The sequence below is a fragment of the Anguilla anguilla genome, chromosome 18 (genome assembly GCF_013347855.1).
Source record: "Anguilla anguilla isolate fAngAng1 chromosome 18, fAngAng1.pri, whole genome shotgun sequence".
NCBI lineage: Eukaryota > Metazoa > Chordata > Actinopteri > Anguilliformes > Anguillidae > Anguilla > Anguilla anguilla.
The window spans coordinates 3,785,256-3,806,461 of record NC_049218.1 but is presented as its reverse complement, the minus strand read 5'-3'; the positions used below and the strand labels follow the sequence as shown (position 1 = coordinate 3,806,461).

The 21,206-nt window shown below is 43.6% G+C and overlaps 1 protein-coding gene across 1 annotated transcript in view; it reads right to left on the bottom strand.

Moving 5' to 3' along the window:
• Positions 1–20,741, bottom strand: part of si:ch211-250c4.3 (uncharacterized protein LOC100535981 homolog) — a 35,729-nt gene extending 14,988 nt beyond the window's left edge. Inside the window, exons 1-2 of the mRNA XM_035400973.1 lie at positions 20,249–20,741; positions 8,231–9,027 (exon numbers count right to left, since the gene is read on the bottom strand). Of these exons, the coding sequence (XP_035256864.1) occupies positions 8,231–9,027; positions 20,249–20,327 (876 nt within the window). The 5' untranslated portion in view covers positions 20,328–20,741. The remainder of the gene's footprint in view (positions 1–8,230; positions 9,028–20,248) is intronic.
• Between the last annotated feature and the right edge of the window lie 465 nt (positions 20,742–21,206).

Here is a 21,206-nt window from a genome sequence, read left to right as displayed (position 1 = left end):
ATGGCATCACGTGTACAGGCAGAACTTAGACCTTTCTTGTTTTATTACTCCTGAAAGGAGATAAAAAAAACTTTGCACTACCACCTTCAGATTACTTGATTGTTTTTTTTTGTTTTTTTGAGGCAGCATGTTTCATGCCGACTCTCACCAGTTATCTTACGTTCTAAGGTGATTATATGTAATTTAAACAAAGGGTTTATCACAGGTCTAGGCCCCTCATGACTTTCTTACATAACCTTTATGTACTGTGCTGGCAGATGGTACAGTTTTAAAAGTTGGATTTATGACGACAGAGGGTACTCCCAGTGAAAGATGAAGATGAAGATTGAGTTGAGAAGGGGAACATAAATAGAACGGCTTTTTAAAGGCACACTATGCAGGATTTTTAACCTTGAAAATATTATAAAACAACCATACTAAGGCATATCCATGATACACTGGGAACTTGAGGTCAAGTCCATTGGCACTTCTTCCAACTGAAAAGTCTGTCAAGTCACCATTTTACAGCACGTTTTAAAAAGCTTTGCAATTGTAACAATTCATCAAACAAACTCTTGGCATTTTGGCATCGCGGTGACTTTAGGTTCCTGCTGAATAGTATTGGCCTCCTTGTTTTGAAATAGGCATCCTGCAGAAACGGAGGTTACGGTGTGTGAACGGGATGGGGTGGCGAAATGAGTCAACCCCACCGATTGTTTTATGATTTAAAAGCCAAGAGGTGAGAACACACAGGCACACAAAGAAAATATCTGGGCGCCCTTATGCGTATTTATTTATTTAGCTCACACATTGTTTGGCGCAAAAAGGCTCGCAGATGTTCATGTTTCACGAACGGACAAAAAAAAAAAAAAAAAAGGAAATTTTGAGAAAACATTTATACAATCATCACATTCCGAAGAGGTTCCCAACAAAAGCAGGAAGTGAGATCAGGTCTTTTTATTTTCTTTTTCCCACAAGCCTTTGCCAGCGTTGCCCTGTTGGAATCTGGCTAATGGAAGCATGGGGTCTGACAATGGGAACAAACCCATAAATGCCTGTAGAGGGTCTGATAGCTGACCACAGGTTTCCTTTGAAGGGATTTTTTTTTTGTGGCTATTAAGGATGACTATTGAGTTTCAACAGTATCTACCATATAAAATGCCACATGCTTCTCATCTACTTCACTTTTTTGTTTTATATCCATTGATCCACTAGTAATCCCTTTATTTATACTGCTCTTAATCTCCTGCACTTGATTTTTTCCCCCCAGAGTGATTGCACTATGTCGTTCACCGCAGTGAAAAATACTGAAATGCACATGAAGATTAATGGTAAATCGCTATACTTCTTCCGCTTGAACGTAATAACCTAACCTTTGTGTGTAAATTCAGTGAGACTCCATTGTACAGAGTCTCCTGTTCACTGTAAAAAAATTTAATAAAAAAAAACTAAATGAAAACTTTCATTGTCATTTTGACTGATTTTAATGGTAGCACCTTTTTTGCCATGTCAGGTGGCAAACTCAATCCAAACTCAGGCACCTTTCAGACTTAAACAAGTCGTGCTGGAATCCATCCCATTATGGCCTTGCAGCATTTAACTTCTCACATGAAGAACAAAGAAAAAGATGGAAGCCAGAACGACACCAGATCCCGATCCCCCCCATCCCCACCCCCCTCCCCCGAGACTAGACTCTCAAATCTGGCACCCCATTGATCATCTAGTCTTTTCTCCCACCACACATGACTTTCACTCAAACAGTCAGTTGGGCGGACGACAATCAACAGGACCTTTTCAAGGGCAGCTGGTGGAGGGGTATTGTGTGTGTGGGGGGGGGGGGGGCAAGGGCAATTTAGATAAGGAGGCGATTCAGAGAAGGTGACACATACAGACACGTGGTTGGAGACGCAGGAAAGCTGGGCCCGCACTTAGAATTTCCTGGATGTGAAGAACGGAAGACCCAGCCAGCGGCTCGGGTTCCCCAGTGACCCACAGAAGAGGAAATGGGGGGTCCAGAAATGTCCCACTCCCTTCCTGTCCCAGCTTCCCCTGCCTTCTGACATGGGGAGAGACGGTGGTCAGACGTGGGAACTGCTGACGTACGGGTGAACTCCTTAGCCTCGAGGCTACCTTATTATGGTGTGCTTGAGTCTGTGTGGGAGTCAGCCTCTTCATGGATTTATTGCAATTTCAGTCTTGATGTTGGGAAGAGAAGTTATTTGTTTTTTTCACTGGTTTCCTTGTTTTGTCATTTTCGTCACCTCACCTTCAAGATCTCGCCATTTACATATTAACAAGGTTTGGATTCTTCCATTTTCTCAGTGAAGAACGCGTGAAAAGAATTCCTACATTTTCAAGTCTTCTTCTGTCTTAGGATTATATCCAAAACCTAGGTACTAAAGCTGTTATAATGGACTCATTACACTGCAGCAGAGGTCCTCCTTCTCTGCCTGCTCTGTTGTGTAAAGACTGTATCCCGGCTGATGGCTTCTGACCGTGCAAAAAGTCTTAGAGATAAGAAATTAATTTTGCCTAGATCAAGAAAAATTGATATGAAGGGACCTCAGTATTCCACTTGGTAAGCTCAGGCTACCTGAATTGAAGGCAAAAAATAGAAAAATACATCTTCAGTGTTGTCTGACTTGAAGCAATGTGAGCTAAGACACTGATAATCCACCCTGGATAGAGTGTGGAATAACTGAGTTGTCCTCGGGCCATGCATCTGGATGTTTCCACTCTCCGCGTGTTAAAAAAAATTCCCTCCTAAACATGACGTGTCAATATTGTGAAAGAACGAGGCTCCAGATGTGAAATGCGTGTGTCGAGATAAAGCTTCTTGCAATATGTCCGTAGCCTTGCCACGCAACTCTCTAAAAACTCCATCACCCCAACACTCTGGAGCAGGGGTGTTGACTAAGTTTTGTGCTGTTGTTCACAGCGAAATCTACAATCTCACAACTACAGAAACTGTAATTGTTGACACAAAAGGACGTTTCTGAACCTAGACTAGAACAGAAACAGGTTCTAACAGTCATCTGTATACACCTTCATCTCGATGTAGTACCTGTTCTTTCTTTCACCGGAACCCTTAAAATTGACCAATCAAGCGACTTCTGGCTACTGTATGCCATCGATTTACATTCTGCTCAAACATGCTTATCCAAATCACAATGGGCATTGAGCTTTTCCTGCACAGAAACTACTTGATTACATCACTCTAAAATGTGGTTACATAGCTCATCCTGACCTTCTCTAGTACGCCAGCACCCCCCTCCTCCCCCCCACTCCCCACCCCCCCACCCATTCCCCACCTTTAAGTGTTTTTCCACAGTTCCCACTCCCCCACAGGCTCGTGTGTTGATAATTTCTGGCTGCCCACTAGCAAAGAAAACAGTTGTGCAAGAAGCTTGCAACGAATCCACCTGTTACGTCATGGCTAAACTTTTGATTTCAGAAAAAAAAAAAACATAGTAGACGGGTATCATCAGGCTTCCATCAGTTTTCCAGATTGTGGCGTGGGAGAGGAGAGGCTCAGAGAGGTCTGTAACTGAGCTGGCTTTCAGATCAGACCTTTACAAGTGTATCATGGTACGGGCAGGTCTGCCAGCCAGGCCCACCCCCGCCCCAACGCCCCCCGCCACCTCCCACCCCCCGCCCCATCATTGGATTTACTCAAATGAGTGGAATGTGTCTTCCTGAGCTCTGCAGATGTATAATATATATGTCTGTGTTTATGTTCCGCAGCAGAGGAATTCGGTTGAGCCGACGCTCGAGGGTGGGGGGGGGGGGGGGTGCGAGTAGTTATTGCTCCGTCCTCATTCTTCACTGACACCACGCTCCGCATTGCACCGCACGCCCACCCTACAGCGAAATGTGAAAAATACCCCCACAGAGACTCCCGTAAGGAAGAATTCATCCACAGTCAGACGTGATCTTTACACCTCCACATGATAAATGTCCTGTCCCCACGTTGAAATTTACCTTCACTCTTGTCCCTCTTTAGGCATTCCTGTTTAGAAATCATTTGTTTTCGGGGGTTTTGTTTCATTTGGTTAATATGTTTTGGAAAAGGATTTGGTGCACAACATGGGGTTGAGCATATCAAATTTTCACCCCAAACTGTGTTTTGGTGTTTTGTTTTATTTGGTTTTTATGTTTTGGAAAAGAATTTGGTGCCCAACATGGGGCTGAGCGTATCCAGTTTTCACCCGAAACCGGAATGGCCGATTGTTTGCAACCACAGCCACATACATGCGCCAACCCCACAGCCGATTCAGGAGTGTGTAAACATCCACAGTTCTCCCCTGAAACGCGTGGTGTCACCAGCTGCTTCTTTTCACACCACAGACTACAGCTAAGCTAGTGTGTAGATCACAGTCAGAGGAAGAACCTTCCATATGTGACATTGGCTGCAATCTCCAGGTGCCCGGTCGACCAGCAGGGGTCGCTGGATAGCCATGAATATGGAACCATATCCGACTGAACCTTCCCATTTCCTGGGACGATGTAATCGCCTATTGTGAGTCATTCCATGGGGCTACCAGCCACAGTCGTTAATGGCACAGTGCAGATTCGATCCAAGGCTGCGAGGCTCATCTATTTATTTCTGTGTTTTAACGTGACAAATTTATCAATTAGTCAATAATGAATACTGCTAAGACCAACTTTTTATATACGCGCAATCCCATGGAGGCTTTCGCACCAGATTTAATTCCTTTCATCCCCCTATCAGGTCCTGCGAGTTGCACAAGCCACCGGCTCTGAGAGACAGATAGGGGCTGCGTTGCACAACCAGACCACGACTCCGTGTCCTCCTGCTTTCATACCGTCCAAAAAAAAAAAAAAAACCAATCAGATTAGAGGAGGCCTTTGAAGTCGCCATGTTTGAAGAGGTAAAAGCTTCGGAGCCTGCCAATATCCCTTTCCCTCAGACCACAGAGCTCCATTTAGCCCGCTGAGGAATTACCTTATTAGCTCTGGTGACAAGTGATGATTGTGCCTGACTTTGCCGCGCCCGGGCCCGGCTTTCAGCACTACGCCCTAAAAGTGGGCCAGAGAGGGGGCCCCCTGAAGCGCCCGTCCGCTTGCCCCCCGAAAGCCAGCGGTATCAAAGGGGCTTTATCTGGGTAAATATGTGAGTAATTTGAGCAATTTGACACCTGCCTGGTGCGCCCAGGTAGTGCCCGCCTGGCTTGAGTGGTGGAGGAGCTGCATCCACTCGGCGACAGAGAGAGAGAGAGAGAGAGAGAGAGAGAGAGAGTGAGAGGGAGACAGGGAAGAAAGAGACCAGCTGGAGGGATAGAGAGCAAGGGACAGAAATATAGCCGGAGAGTGTGTGATAGAAAGTGAAAGTGAGAGTGAAAGAGAGTGACAGAGAGAGAGAGAGAGAGAGAGAGAGAGAGGTGAGAGGGTGTCACTCCACAGGCAATCGCCAAAGCCCCCTGAGCGCTCACTCAGGGCTGATGAGCAGGTGCTGCGAGACAGGTGGGGTGCATGGGAGCCCTTCACCTGGCCTCGCCACGCCCTTCATCCCCTGAGCCGGGGCTGCAGGTAGACCTTACATTGGCCCCCCTGGTTTACAGCACCATCACCCTTCGATTCAACCAGACATGTACGTATTATTAATATATTTGTGAATTATTGTAAGTATTATTATTCAGTCGGAGCCTAAAAGCAACGGTTCTTGATGCGCCCAGCAGCTGTAATGGCTATGTGTCCTTTAGTCACATAATGCATTATGCATGATTGGCCTTGCCGTGTCACCCAAGGAGGGAGGGAGGGTTTCACCTGAAGGATATTCACTGCCTGATCTCACAGAAGTGACTTATTTTATCAACAGCGCCACCTCTGGTCAGCTGAGTACCTGCAGTCTGCCTGCTCCAGCTACACATGAAATGCTGTCCTCCAGTGCATTGGCTCTGCAGCGGTTGGCCTTTTTTGTGTGAAAACAAGGGGTGGGCAGGTGGCGCACACGTCAAGGTACTTGGGTGCTGCTCTGTACTCTCTCAGACTTACAAAGGACATCGCTGTGATGGTGTGGACTTTCGAATATGCTTTCGAATATGCTTGCTTGGGCATTCCAGATTGTGGAAAAAAAGAGAAAAATGGCAGGTGACAAGTTCCCTGTGAACATTTTCAAAAACAAATGGATACTTCAAAATCTATTTCAGAGAGTTGAAGTATTTTTGACAGATTTTCACAGTTTGCTGTCAAAAGCTGAGCTCACCGCATTCTCTTAAGATCTTCTCTTTGGTTCTGAGAGCGGCATGCAACAGGACCGACAAGGTCATCCTCAAGGTCATCCACCTCTTTCACTTCCACGTTCAAACCCAGCAAACCCACTCGGACTCATCTGATCTCAGTTCAGCGAGGACCACAAAAGCTGCCTTTAAAAGTTCACAGTCTCAAGTTTGCACAAGAAGAGGCGGTAGAAACAGGAGGTCACAGCTCTGGAGCCAAAGACGGTCTCCGTCTCACCGTTGAGCACCAAGTCGAATTTTCTGCACTAAAGGCTCGATCTCAGATAAGCGCTTCCCCTTTGATGATGAAAGCACTTACATTTCCATTCAGATTAATGCTATGTGAGGCTGAGCAGTATCAATTTACACGCAAATAGTATGTTATGAAAGGCCGTGCTGAGACAACATCGTAATATGCTCAGACATCAAATAGGCTATTACGTTTGGCAGCCCGTGCAGCTGGCAGGTGCAGGTATAGTACACCCTGTAGTTTTCATCTGGATTATTAAAAAACCCTTTCTGCAACATGAATGAGCGAGCGCAAAGCTCTGCGGCGGCAAGTATTCATCATGAATGTGTTTCTTCTTGCCTTTCTGAATGAATACACCTTTCATTACACGGGTAATAAAACTTGAGTGTGTGTGGGTGTGTGTGGGGGTGTGTGGCTGTGTGTGGGTGGGTGTGTGTGAGGGTGTGTGTGTGCATACATACATACTGGCATACATATAATATATTTGACAGTGCAAATTATAACACTTTATCTCATACAAAGTGGAATTTACTGCCTTGTTTTTAAAACATTTTGTGGGGTGGCCCAATACCTATGAAAACAGGACAGGATTACGCAGTACTTGTTTTATGTTGTTTGACTAACAAGTCAAAAATGTTGACTGTAATTGCTGTATGAGTCAAAAAAATAAGCATTAGGGGCCTAACTGGATTATGTTCTGTACTTATTTTTTCTTCCAAATTTTTCTTCTAAAAAATAACTTTTTTTCTTATTTATTAAAAGTCTAGTGAGTTAGTCCGTCACAAATTAGGCAGCCATATAACATCTTTCCTTCCCAGCCCCCTTACATCCGCCTGTGCTCCCAGTTCCTGGCACTTCTGGCAAATTCAGCCATTTGACCGTCCTGCAGGGATGGGCCGGGGTAGCAATTAAGATAATTACAGGGAGCGTAAATATGTTTGGTGTCCACCACCCAAAAGGGCTTTCCTTCCAATCCCTGCCTGTTTGCAGTTTCAACAGCCCTCCTTGGCTGCGTTCACTTAACTGCACATCTAGCAAAGACGGTGAGTCAGGCATGATGTCACCCATCGCTGCCCATCAGATACCGAAAGGAACTAAGCACTGGATTAACTCCTGCTGTGCATTATGGGTGGAATGACTCTGGTCATCCGCTCGTCTTTGTTCCGATTTAATCTACGTATTGCACAAGATCGGCGGTCTCCGAGGCTTCTCACAGCCATGTTTGCAAATTTTCTAGATACGTGGAAAAGAGGTATTATGTTTCAGACGCATTTAGTTACAAATTAAATTACGTGTATGTTGGCACATAATTGAACCCGAAGCCACCGTCTGTTTTTATTTTTTTGAGAAGCCCTTCCTGTTTGTAATCACACTAGTCCAGCAGGGATCTCATATACATTATTAGAATTTAAAACACTCTAATTACTGAACAAAACATTTTTCTGTGTGTGTGCGATATATGCAAAATCTCAGTCGCATGTAGCATCTGTGACATTTAAACCTGTGGTGCCCAATCATGTGCCATGGAGGGGTGATATGATGCTGATTTACATTCCAACCAATCACTACACCTGCTGATTTCACTAATTAACACTCATTCAGCCAAGGAGGAGGTGACTAATCAGTAAAATCAGCAGGCGAAGTGATTGGCTGGATTGAAAACCTGCATACTCTCTTGGCTCTCCATGACACACGATTGGGCAAACACCGCATTAAACCAAATCTACCCGTGTAATTATTGGCCTCAGTGTCGCAGTCTTACCTCACTTAGCCTGCAGCACTCGTCCATGTACTTGTCCAAACTGTCAGTCGTGGTGCTTTTCCTTAGCGGCTGCTGTTGTAAGTCCACCTCCGTCATGTCATCGTAAGCCCCTCTGGACTCGCAGCTCATTGGCTGCGTGCTGTCCTCCGTTGCGTCCTCCGGTGTGGCTGCTTCCAGCCCCGCGCCGCTCTCACAAACCTCAGCGGTGTCCCCCAAGGCTCCCTCTTTGGGGCCATTCTCATCCCTGACCTCCTCGGCGAGGGTAATGTCTAACGGGTCGCTCTCAGAGCCCAACCCAACTTCCGAATCGTCCGCGCGACCCTCTTCCTCCGCCAGATGGGGCGAATCCTCCGCCTCCTCTGTCTCGGGACACCGTTCGAGCAGAAGCAGGGCATTGTGGGAGGGCACCGAAGTGCTCAGGTCTCGGGAGTCGCAGGAGGATTCCCGGCTGTGGACGACGAAGCTGTGTTCAGAGCCCGTCGGGGTGGAAGGGGAGTTGGCCCCACTGGCCAACTCCACCCCCGAGTCCTCAGATTCAAACTTGAACAGCCTGGGCAGCTGGGGCTCAGAGAACGCGGACAGGTAGTCGGGCTTTGGTTCCGATGGCTCTGGTTGAGGCACAGAGGGGACCCCGTTTCTGTCCAGAGCGCTGGCGGGTTCAGAGGTGTCCTGTTCTGACACTGATATGGAGATGGTCGAGACAGAGTCCTCAGAGCAGGAGGTTTTCTCATGAAAGTTACTGAAGATTTTCATCTTCGTTAGGACTACTTCTCCGTCCAGGACCATGTCTCCCTTCCCTACGGTGAAAAAAAAAAAAGCAGAAGGTAAAAATATAGCTATGTTTGTACCGTGCTTTACATGCTTGTATTTCTTTTTAATTTTATCTTTACTTCCACAGTATTTGTTCTGTCCTGTTTACTTAGGCAACTGCAACATTCTTGCCAAATGCCTTTGGTATTTTTTTTAGTTATTTAACTGTCTGTTGAAATGCGGTAAACTGAAAACTGCCTGCCTAACTGGAAACGCTTGAGAGCTGTGTCGCAAATTGAAGGGTTGGGAAAAGGGATCAGCAGGTAAAACTACCATTATCCTAAAGCCAGTTTCTAAAAAATAAGTGGACTTTTCCCATAGCAAACTCATCCTCATCACCTGTACACATTTCAAGAGGCTATTCCTCAATATCCACCTTTATTACCAAACTACTGTTGTGCTGCCGTTCACAAAAACTTGTAATTACAAAATATCTCTATGGTAAGCAAGGTGTGTGGAAGGAGGATGGGATTTGGAGACTGTAACTTCTAAGGTATTTGAAAAATGTTCACTTGTATAAACATGTTGATAGTGGGGGTTTTTTTTTTCTTCGCTGAGCTCACAATTACATGTCTGTTTTTTTTCATGAATGAAACAGACCTATTGTCAGAAAGTCAAGCCGAAACACATGAGGAAATTCTGTTTTGGAAAAGGGCTGAAACCTGAAGACTAGTTTTACACAAAACTGCCTTTTTTGGACTTAAGACACACAAGCAACCGTGGATACACTCTATTTGTCAGTGTCCTACACCAGGTTGTCAGACTTTGATGTTAGGTCCCGTCTTGCACCATTACAGAAGAGCACCCATATGGAACATCTCCTCTTTCCCGCTGAAAGGCAATCTGATACCTGTTCTCTGTCAATCAGACCATTTTGTTATTATTGAAAACACTGAGGCTGCGCTTGTTGTTGTGACCAGACAGCAGTGTAGTGTAATGAGTACATACTGGGCTTGCTATTCAGTTGTTGCAGGTTCGATTATCTGATGAGCCGCTGTTGTGGTACACTTGAGCAATTAATCTGATCTGCTAACGAAAAACAAAAAATATCCAGCTAAAAAAATTGATTCTATGAAAAAAGTAAGGTGGGTAAGTCACTCCAGAATGTCTGCTAAATGTAAAATGACCTGTTTCAATCCTTTATTCCAAACTGTCATCAGAAAATGAGTTCATTTTGGCCGTAGTGAACTATATGGGATCGTGTTGGACTCTCTGTCAAGAATCCACCGACCTAAGGATCAATCCCAAATCCTGTAGAGCTGTGGTGTCTTCTGGTTCTCGATGTGTTCCCTCACTTAAATTGCTAAGTCATTGATTGGATAAAGACGGCACACCTTGATGTTTTTATTAGCTGCTGTCTGTAAGAAAATCCACAGACACTGCAGCCTTCCAGGACTGGGGTTTGGGATCCCTGGCTTAACACTTGTTTTAACACAGCATAATTTGTGAAGTAAGACTGTCCTTTAGCTAAAATGTATGCCTGCGTGGAAAGTTTGAAACTTGATAGAGCAACAGTGAGACTCAACAACTGCATTCAAGATTTGACAGGCCTCCCTAATTAAAAACATTTATTAAAAACATTCCGCCTTTGAAGAGGGAAAAATAAGTCTTGTTCAATGTTTCCCAGTTACTGGATCATTGTTAGCCTCCGCCATCTACTTTTACAACTCCACTTCACACAGACACTCCCTGGCTACATTTGAGAATGCCATAATGTTGTCCTCCAACAGGTTATTGAAGTGTAAACACTGTCTGATGAATCCTCATTGCTGATTGGCAGGAAACATTGTTGGCATGATGAATTCTCTGAGCTAATTGGCAGGATGTGTTGCAGTATGATAAATTCTCAAAGCTGATTAGAGGGAAGTACAGTTGACAAGATGAAACATGAATGCTTGCTAAGCAGGAAGTAATGTGAATTGGCTTTCCTAAAAAAAGGACAAGAAATAGTCTCAAAATTTGGCTTGCAAGGGCCAAACAATAAATTATGTTACAGTATTACGCCATTAATGTTTCATGGGATGTTCTCATAACCAAACTGTTTCTGAACTGTTGAACTGCATTTAAGGGTTTTCATTTAAAATCTGTGTTTATGAATTACTCAGTTTCCCACCAAATAATTTAAAAATGAAAACCCCTTGTTTTGATTTCAATGTGTTGATCACGTCGACCAAAATGGAGGCGCACCCCTATTTCTCCTGGGAAATCTATTGTGATAACAACGTTTCTGAGTAGTGGTTCTGCAAAAACAATGATAGCATTTCAGTCTAGTTAGGTCATACTACCCCCTAATCCAACCCAGGTTTCTTCCTATTTAAAACAATGGGTTTGTTTTCCAAGTCTTTTTTGATGTAATGCTCCTGTCTAAAACTCTACAGTATGGAACTAGTCACCTTTTGACAGCAGATATATACAACTACTCTCATGTTATCCTGTTTATTCTATTTACATTTTCAAATAATTTCTTTGGCATGTTTCATTTTCAGGTACTCTTTGTTGGTAAATTCTCTATCCTGTAAATGTCATATGCCTTGATTATATTTGGTGAAAATGTGTTCATAATTTCGTTTTTGAATTATAGCAACATTTATTTATGAAACGTTTAACATTTCTCTTTAAAATGTCTGCCGATATCGGCATCTAAGATATGAATGTGATTTTTTTCTTCACTCTTCAAGTTTGTCATATTATGCATATGGACAGAGAAAAGGTTACACACATACAATAACAGAGTGGTCACATTTCTACAGAAATATGCCAAAGTTATGTGCTAATATGTGGTTGCTGGACGTACCCACAATCCCATCCTGACTCGCTTGTGGCCCCATATTTTTTCATGACATCGCCTAGCATGGAATGTGAACCACATAGATAAATAATCACATCAAGAGCTAAACTTTATTAGTTCATGTATATCTTTTTTAAATGTGACAAATGTTATTGGTTAGTAGGACTGAACTTGACCGAGGGGATTTTCTCCATAACACTTAAATCGTTTGTGTTGCACGTGAGAAAAAAAAAAAAAGAACTTCAAGACTACAGTACTTGAAAAGCATTCACGCAACACAGAGACCAGGGAATATATTTCCTGTTTTCTCCAAACACAGGAAACTTCCAGTGCATTGCAGTTATTTCCACTGTCGTCAGAAGTTAAATACAGTACCGCTGTTCGGACTCAGCTGTTATCCTCTTGTGAATGATAACCATTGGACACCCGCAGTGACCTTGTAGTACCAAAAGGAAAGATCTGTCACTCTCTCCGAATTTGTTTTGAGTTTGAGGTAGAAAGAAATAAATTACCTTGGAATGAGAGTTCCGAACCGTTAAATGCCAACTGCGAGCAAAATCAATACCTAACTGTGGAATCACACCAGTTTGATGTTATTATGAGGTCTGAAGTTGTACAGCTTTAGCTAAATACACTCCACTTGCTGAAGTTATGAAACACAGTCGCTTGACTATAGACTATATGTGACTGATACATATAGACATGTATATTAGTCACATGTTCAGGTTCATATTCTCTCTCTCTCTCTCTCTGTCTTCTCTCTCTCTCTCTCTCTCTCTCTCTCTCTCTCCCTCTCTCTCTCTCTCTCTCTCTCTCTCTCTCTCTCTCCCTCTCTCTCTCTCTCTCTCTCTCTCTCTCTCAACACTACATATGTATCTTTCTCTCCAAGGGCTTCAGTAAGGATAGCCCTTACTTTGAAAAAAATATGTGTCCAAGGAAATGCCTGAGACTGATGGCCTGAAGGGCCATCCTCCTTTGGGTCAGTAGAGCTCTGTGGCTTTTGTTGGCATACCAGGTGCGTGTACAGGCACGCATGGATGTTGTAGCTTTGGTAAGACCACAGAGCCTTTCTGAAACAAGGTTCATTGTACAAGACATGTTTTTCAGGATATGCCTCAAAGACACTAGCAGTTGGTAAAAAAAAAAAAAAAAGATATTACACCTAAACGCAGTAGCTTCCTGTGCTGTGATAAGCCAATGACATCTTGAGAAGATAAGAGGTTAGAAATAAGCTCAACCAGTTCTGTTCTGAATATCCCATAATTGGCTTTATCAGGCCAGTGCATGCTAGAACTGGCTCAGTCAGATAGGTCTCACACTGTCAGAAATCTGTCATTCTTATAATTGCGTTGGACATACAAAAGAAATATAGATATTTATATGATAACCTGAACTGAGTGTGTTGTGTCGTATCCTAATGTCCTAAATGTAGTCTTGAACTTGCCATAGTTCCAAGTTATTGCTTTGTCCCATCTCACTGAGACACATACTGCTGTCAATAACACTATTATTCGATTAAATACATACATTCTTCGCACTAAACACTTTGACCTTTTAATACAACGATTCGTGTCAACAGTGGGGAAAGAAATGCTGATGGCTGGCATTTCTATTCATGTCCGTGAGGGGAAAATGCAATCTGGAGTATAAATCCTTTTTGGGCTTTCAATTAACATCACCGAAGATCAGGCTTCAAATACAGGAGGATCAAACAGAATGGCCACCAGCTCCTAGTGAGCTGGAATTCGAACAATGCTCCATTCCAAGTGCCCAAAGTTATGAATACATTATCAGAATAGGTATTTTAAAAATATATAAATTAGAAAAAAATAAGTCAGCAGCTACATACTGGAGGGAATTAAACTTTATAAAGAGCTGGAATGTAATTGAGAGAATGTTCCCAGGCTTCTTCACTTACAAGGCTTGTAAAAAAAAAAAAAAAAAATTCTACCTTGCGGAACAACTCGGCCATAACATCTGAAAATGTTACATGTCAACATCAGCCATGAAAGCTGCTCCATAGAAACAACATTCTTTGAATATTTCCGCAAGTACCCCTGTGAGCACCGCATCCCAAAAACAACTGCAACCAAAATTAACTTGTAGATCACGAGTTCTGTTTTCTTGAGGGATCAATTTTAAATGCACGTGTGCTAAAAAAGAAGCCTTTCGTTTTAATGGCTGTCTCTGTTAGTAAAAAATTATATTGTGGTAATACCAGTGTGTTTCAAATCACTGATATTACCACATTGATAAGAGACCCACAGCCATACCTAAAAATGTAATGGCTGGTTTACATTAGTTTCTTGATGTGACTAGGTTCGTAATCTTTATGCAGTGCTGAGCAGTTCAAGTCATCTGTGCCACACACTATGCGTTGTGCTGCTACATAATTAATGATATAGCGCTTTCTGAACATGAAGCACAATAACATTCCATCGATAACAATCACCGTATGTGGTACTAACTTCCGTTTCTATTGTTTGTTATATCCACATAATGCTGGTATCGCATTATTAAAGCAAAATGCAAGTGGCAGCAGCCGGAAACACAATGGAGGAGACTTCTCCCAAAATCCATGGAGGAAGTTCCAGCTATAGCATGAGCCCAGGAATATGACTAGGTATTCTGAACTGGATGACCAGAAAAAAAAAAGAATGTGATGAAAAACAAAAGAAAGCTAAATATTCCCCCCCCCCCGCCCCCGCCCCGTTATTTCAGTGGCAGCTGAGAGTGGCAGAATTACCCAGTTGCCCTGGCCCCGCCTTTCCTGGTACAGCCCAAGTGCTTTAAGGGGGCTGGACATGTTCGTTTCCCCAAAGCCTTGGCCTGTCATTAGCTAATAAGGTGTTCAGTTTGTCCATAAAAAAAAGCTGCAGTTGGTGATTTATAGGTCTGTATTTTTTTATTTTAGACCACTTCAATATATCAGGATTATTTATAAAACACCGCATTTATGTTTTGTTATAGTGCAGCAGAGAAGCGGTTGAACTCAGGTTTATGAAGGTTGCCATAGCGACTGGTTTTAAAGTGTAAAATAATGCATTTTACATGTGTAGTTCTAAGAAGTGTCTCCACGAGAATCCTAAATCCCAGGCCACATTTTGTCCATTAGCTGCAGAATAAGACAATGGAGCCCATTTTACAGTGACGGTATCCACATGGAATGGCCACTGAGGACCAAGAATGTGGAAGTTCACAACATCAAGGAATTGGCTGAAAACACTCCAGTGGGTGAAGTGAAATGAAGCGCATATTCTGACGAGAAAACAACCCTCCTCTCCCTTCATCTGTTTAAAATATTTGGAGAGAAGTATGTGATAGCCCTTCACCAACCCCTCAGTCTTTCCTACTACAAGTTTTGCTTTTTTTTTTTTACATTTGAATTATGCACAAAGTGTACCAAAACATGGATTGAGACCAGATGCTCATCAGGTTTTTTTTTTTTTTTAAAGATATGTTTTGAGCCATAAAGATACATTGTAACCATTGTAACAAAGGCATGAGGTCACCTCATGTATTCTTTTAATCTGCACCCCTGTATTTTAACATGTATCTAAACAATCCCCCTTTGTGATGTCACTGTACTGTTGCCAAGCGCCTGCAGTAGTGCGCAGACAAACAGATGTCTACATGATCTCTCAGTGCTCGGACGAGGTCCCCCACCTGTAATTAAAATGAGTCAGTTTTTCAGACTTGCCCATTCTCAGCACCACTGAGTCACCCCTCCAGAGCGCACAGGCGTGCGTGATCCTAACAAGGCGACCATTTTCTAACCCGGTCAACTGAGACAAACAAGGTTTTTCGGAAACAATTCACATAACGAGTCCGTCGAGACTGTTGAAATGCTGCTGCCTTGCCACAGTGGTGTAACGCTGTTTTGCAACACGGCCATATTGTACGGTACTCAACCCGTGAGGGGTTAAGTGAGCGCGATGGATTACCACTGATGCACTTGTGAATGCCTGTGGTCACAGTTCAGGATAAGGGGCAGCGGGACTGTCCCACCCCGGCCCTGAGCGTTCGTTACTCCCTATCGCAAGACAAACACACTGGCCGCACCAGCGGGGGGGGCGGGGGGGATGGTGGGGGGCTGGGGGTGGGGAGCGGGGGTGGCCCATCTACAAGCGATAGGGGAAGATGTCTATCTGTCCCTCTCCACCTAATTTTTGGGAGGCTTCCAGCAGAAGATGTAGCAGGACTCAGACAGAGGCGAATGGTAGCAGCAAGTAACGACCTGTCACCTGACAGCTGTGTGCCAAGAGAAGGACGTTTTCTTTGTACTCCTCCAGCTCTCCTTGTCAACCACAGACGACACTAAGAGTTCAGGGCACTTAAAGTACGAGGAGCGGCAGTGCATTAAAATACTTCCGACGTTTGGATATTTACCTAACTGTGCTTTCTGTTACTTTTTTGGTTATAAACAGTGTCAGAAAATTGTATACATGCAACCTAAACATTGTATTTCGCTACGTATTTGGAACATTTAATTGATATATAATAATATAAAAATACTGATAATAACATCAAGTCATTCTGAACCTTGACCAAGAAGCAATTATGGGCAGTTAATAACTTTGTGATAAAAACACTAGCTAAATGGTTTTATCATGAAGGATTCCGTATGGAAATGATTAAGTGATTAAGTTTTTTATCCAAAAGCCTTAACAGTGTTTAGTGTGAGTATACAGAACATTACCCTGAGGGAAAAGGGTAGACACCCTCAGAATTGAACAGACAGGACAGGTTTAAGTGCTCCCATACAATTATAATAGTATTTATTTGCCTGTGGCATTCATTCAATTTGAGCTAGTGCCCCAAGATGTCAGACAAAAGGTCATAGATTGAGTCCCACCAATCAATCATGAGCTATTTTTATGACCAAGAAGCATGTGCGACATTTGGTCCTGTGTTAGCCGTTTGGGTGGTCAGACTTTTGGGACTGCTTCTGTGTGTGCTACAGACAAGATTTGGCTTATGGAATACAAATTTTTAAGCACTAGCACACACACATACACACACACACACACACACGCACAAACCTTTTTATAATGGAAGGAATCCCTTATTTGTGATTTATATTTTCTAAATATAGGAATGTTTTTTTTTCATATTGTCTATGGTACTGTATGTATCCCGCTGAAGCCAGACCGCAATGTAGGTACAGAACAAAGAAGGTGTTACATTTTTTGGATATGAACAAAGATTTATTATCATTCCAGATGTGTCTACACGCAGGCAATGAATCAGCTGGAACAAGAACCAGAGGTTAGCTGTAAATCAAGCAACTATACAGGTTGAATCGTTGCCTGATAAGACTGATAATCAACACGAGGAACATTAGGTGTATCTGGAGAAACTGGAAATAAGTGCTTAGAGCATGCGCTTGTGTGAAGTGCTGCCTATTACAAGGTATAACGGTTCTCTTAAATATGCAATACGGGTGCCATTGTCTCTTAAACAAAAAACAAAACAAAAAAAAAAAAAAAACAGGTTTCTGGCCCCCTAACCTGGTACGACCAGCTGGGATGATTAAAACCAGATGCCCCAGGCGATGAGGTGTGAAATTCTGGCACACACCTCTCTCCTCAGCCCCCGAAAAACAGGGCAGCTCTGGACTATCATGTCTTTCAACATGACTGGAGACATGATTCCCCCCCTCCGCACCCACCCCCCCCCCCCACCCCCGCTTCCTTGGACGTGACGTCCATCACAGGCTCCCCGAAGAAGCTTATCAATCCAGGGGTATAACAGGGCTCACTCTCTTTATCATCCAGGGCCTCAGGATACTGCAAGAATGTTCCGGAGGAGGAAAACTCTTTTCAAGTCTGTTCGGCATGGCTGAGTTACAGAGGATTTTAGGCAGCTGTACAGCTGTTGTCTGAAGGTTGCAGGTTTTAATGCTCAGGTTAGCCATTTTACATCTGAGAAAATGTTTATAAAAACAAATCGGTAATAATGGATATTGGGGGAGTTCGCTACGTAAATAAATTACTAAAGTGTTTTCCGTAGAGGGCTTAGTCCACTTATGAATTTCAGCCTCTTGCAGCTAAGAAGGTCAACACACACTTCCCCTACCAGCATTTAATGAATCATTCTGCCAAGAGTAGTCTTTACAGATCCCAACAAAATGTATGAATTACTATTTCATAAAACGTTTATTTTTTATTTTTTTTGCTTTCGTGATATAGAGACATGTTATAAAAACCAGGGGATGTCTGACGTCCAACACTAGCCAGGTGAATGCAGCGGTTTGCGTTTAATCAGCCTGGCTTCTGGACTGTGTCAGCCCCTTTGGAAATATACAGGGTCAGACAGTGCTTAGCGAGCTCAGATAACAAATCCTGAATGGAGTGCTGGCAAGGAGTGACAATGCCCATTTGGCCCCGAAAATGTATGACGTCGCCACGTAATTCACCACGGCAACCTGTGAATTTTTTTTTTTCTCTCCAATTTCTCTTTTATTTAAAAGCACTTTTTTTTTATATTTCCTGCCCTTGGGTGGAAGTTCGAATTCCTCAATATCTGAATCATTTCTGACTGCAGGTATAAAGAATGCATTGTGTGCAATGCTTCTGCATGTTTCACCTTCTGAGTCAGAGGACATGTGTGTTTCTTAAGAAAAAAGGATCTTTTGATTGACGGCCAGGTTTAACTCAAACTACCAAGTGTTTCATTATTTTGGTTGTCACGCCACATTGTTTTTTTTTTTTGTTTTTTTTTGAGATGAGTCAGGTTTTTTTTTTGTACATTTCAAAAGAAAAGGATCGTTGTGTTACTGTTGGCCAAAGTTCAGTTTTTAAGGAACATTGATGCCATTGTTATCTGCCACATTAACCTGTACAGAACCCATCTCCTGCTACCGTCGCAGCTGCAGCAATTCACTTGCCACAGGAAGGTGATGACACATTATCAGCATTTGTCTTTCTGAAATGCTGGCAAAGTGTCCCGTGCAGACACATCCTGAAGGAATCCCCTGGAAACTCGAGGTTTCATGGGACCAAACAAATGCGTGTGGATCAAAAGGAGACCATCCACTCCAAAGGAGGGTCAAGCAATTCTCTCCATGAAGATTGCTGTCTTGCTAATGCTACTTCGGAGAATGCGGAGAAACCAGTAATAGTTGTCTTACTAAACAGCATAGTATGAGTTTACACAAGATAAGTGCCTCCACATTCTGTGTTCTGTACAAAAAAGTCCTAATTTCAACGCATTTTATTAGCGCCCTATGTATGCTTTTAAACAGCAGTGTTTCACATTTATCCTCATGCTATCCCTTCCCATTCTGATATGATAGGAATAGGATGAATTTAATACAATATGTACTCACTATAGCCAAAGATGGAGGAGTTAAATGCCTCTCCAGGCTAAAATGTATTTGACAGTTCCATTCATAACACAAGTAAAAGCATGTCATTTTCCCTTTCCTATGAGATTTAGCCGCTAATTTTTTTTCCATTTCTGTTCTGTTGCTTTGCAAGTAAAGCATTGTAACCACTGCCCTTAATAATAAAACACCAAAACTGTTTCCAGCGGGAAATTCCTATATTGTTTAAGACAGATACGAACACACTTGGATATGTTTTTGACAACGTTTACAAAGATGTACGGTGTATATATATTTTCTTAAACTAAATTCTTTTTGGTTTTTTACTTCAGTAAACAAACGGGGGTTTGTTGTGTCTGGACTCCGCGCCAAATGACAAGCGCTGCAGTTTCTGTAATTGTTACGTCTCACCTCTCCGTTTGGGGTGACGCGATATTCACGGACATATCGGCATTCAAAAAAAAAATGCGCTGGACCGCATCTCGTTTCCCCGGCAGTGTTGCACTGTACTGAAATACTTTTTTTTTCTCCCTCAAGATATTTAAAATATTTATTTCAATTACGTTATAGGTTTACCACAGGAATGTAAAATAAAAAACAAAATAAAAAAACATGTATTGAATGAAATCTTCTGATACTCTATGATTCTATGTAGAATCAAGCAGACAGCTGCAGTTGAAAATGCTGGAATGAACTACTGGCTGAATCCCATCCCTGGGTTAAGTACTGACACAGACAAACTGACACTTTCCGACCATCAGCATGTACACCACACAACAGACGCATCACAGCGCATCACAGCGATTGCTGGAAAGGCACTTTTTTTGGAGTACCATTTCCTCTCCTTGGCTGACAAAATGCCCCCGACTGACAGCAAACAGTTGTTTCTAGACGCGGTGTGGAAATGCCTTTGATGGACATAAAGCCTTCAGAAGTGTCGACACGAACGTCAGACCCCCCCCTAAAAGCAGTATATGACATTAACTGCGCCCTGTCACACCTCAGGTAGCGTTATACCTTTCCGAAATCCCAGAAGGCACTTCCAGGAGACACGCGCAGGGACCGATTTTGAAAAAGTGGAGCGCGGACGTACCTTTCCTCCACGGGGCAAGGATAGCGAAGGACTTGTGCCAGTTGAACACCACGCCGGCTCGCCTCTTCTTGAGACTCATTAGTGGGATCCTCGGGGGGGCGCTCCGATACGCAGGTTGGGTGGGTCGGTGACACTGAGCGCGACGCCCCGTTCTCAGAAGGGACGACTCATCTCGAAAATACCTTTTCACGTCCTTAACGGTCAGACGCTCCTCAGTACTCCACTTTAAAAAAAAAAAAGATAGTACAGCTCCAGTCAAACGTCTGAAAATCAGGTTCTAGGTTTCGGGGTTGGAAGAAGAGTCGGTTAGTTCAGAGGGCGGCTGTTGGCGCGCGTGGTCGCGCGTATGAAGGCGCCCCTGTGTTGGGTCATGCTGCGTCCGTGTTGCTCAGTGAGTTCAGCTCCTCGGTGCGGAAGGTGGAGAGAGAGCGTGTGAGGGACCGTGCTGGAGCGTCGCTGCTCTATCACAGAGCAGCTGGGCGGAGTGGCAGCCTGCCAGTGAGCGAGCGAGAGAGAGAGAGGGGAGGGAGGGAGGGAGGGGAGGGAGAGGCAAGGAGAGGGAGAGGGAGGGGGAGGGAGGGAGGGAGGGAGCAGCCGCGTATAACTCCCCTGTCAGTCCTGAGAGGCTGAGAGGCCGTCGCTGTTTGGGGAAGAGGGAGAGAGATTGAGAGGAATGAAGGGTGGGGTGGGGTGGGGTGGGGGGGTGGGGCTGTTGGAGAGCAGGAAGGTAATGACCCCCCAGGCTTGATCCCTTTTTTTGTTTTGTTTGGGGTGTAAATGGAGGAATCGGCCTTAAGGACAGTAGCGTCCCCTCTGTCACATTAAATAACTCTTGGCACATTTTCTCACCAACTGATTGACTGACTGAGTAATTGATTCTTGTAGTAAAGTCATTTTCTGCTAGCCATGATCCAAGTCTTACATTTTAAAAGTGAAATCCGTGCTTTGGGCGTGAAGT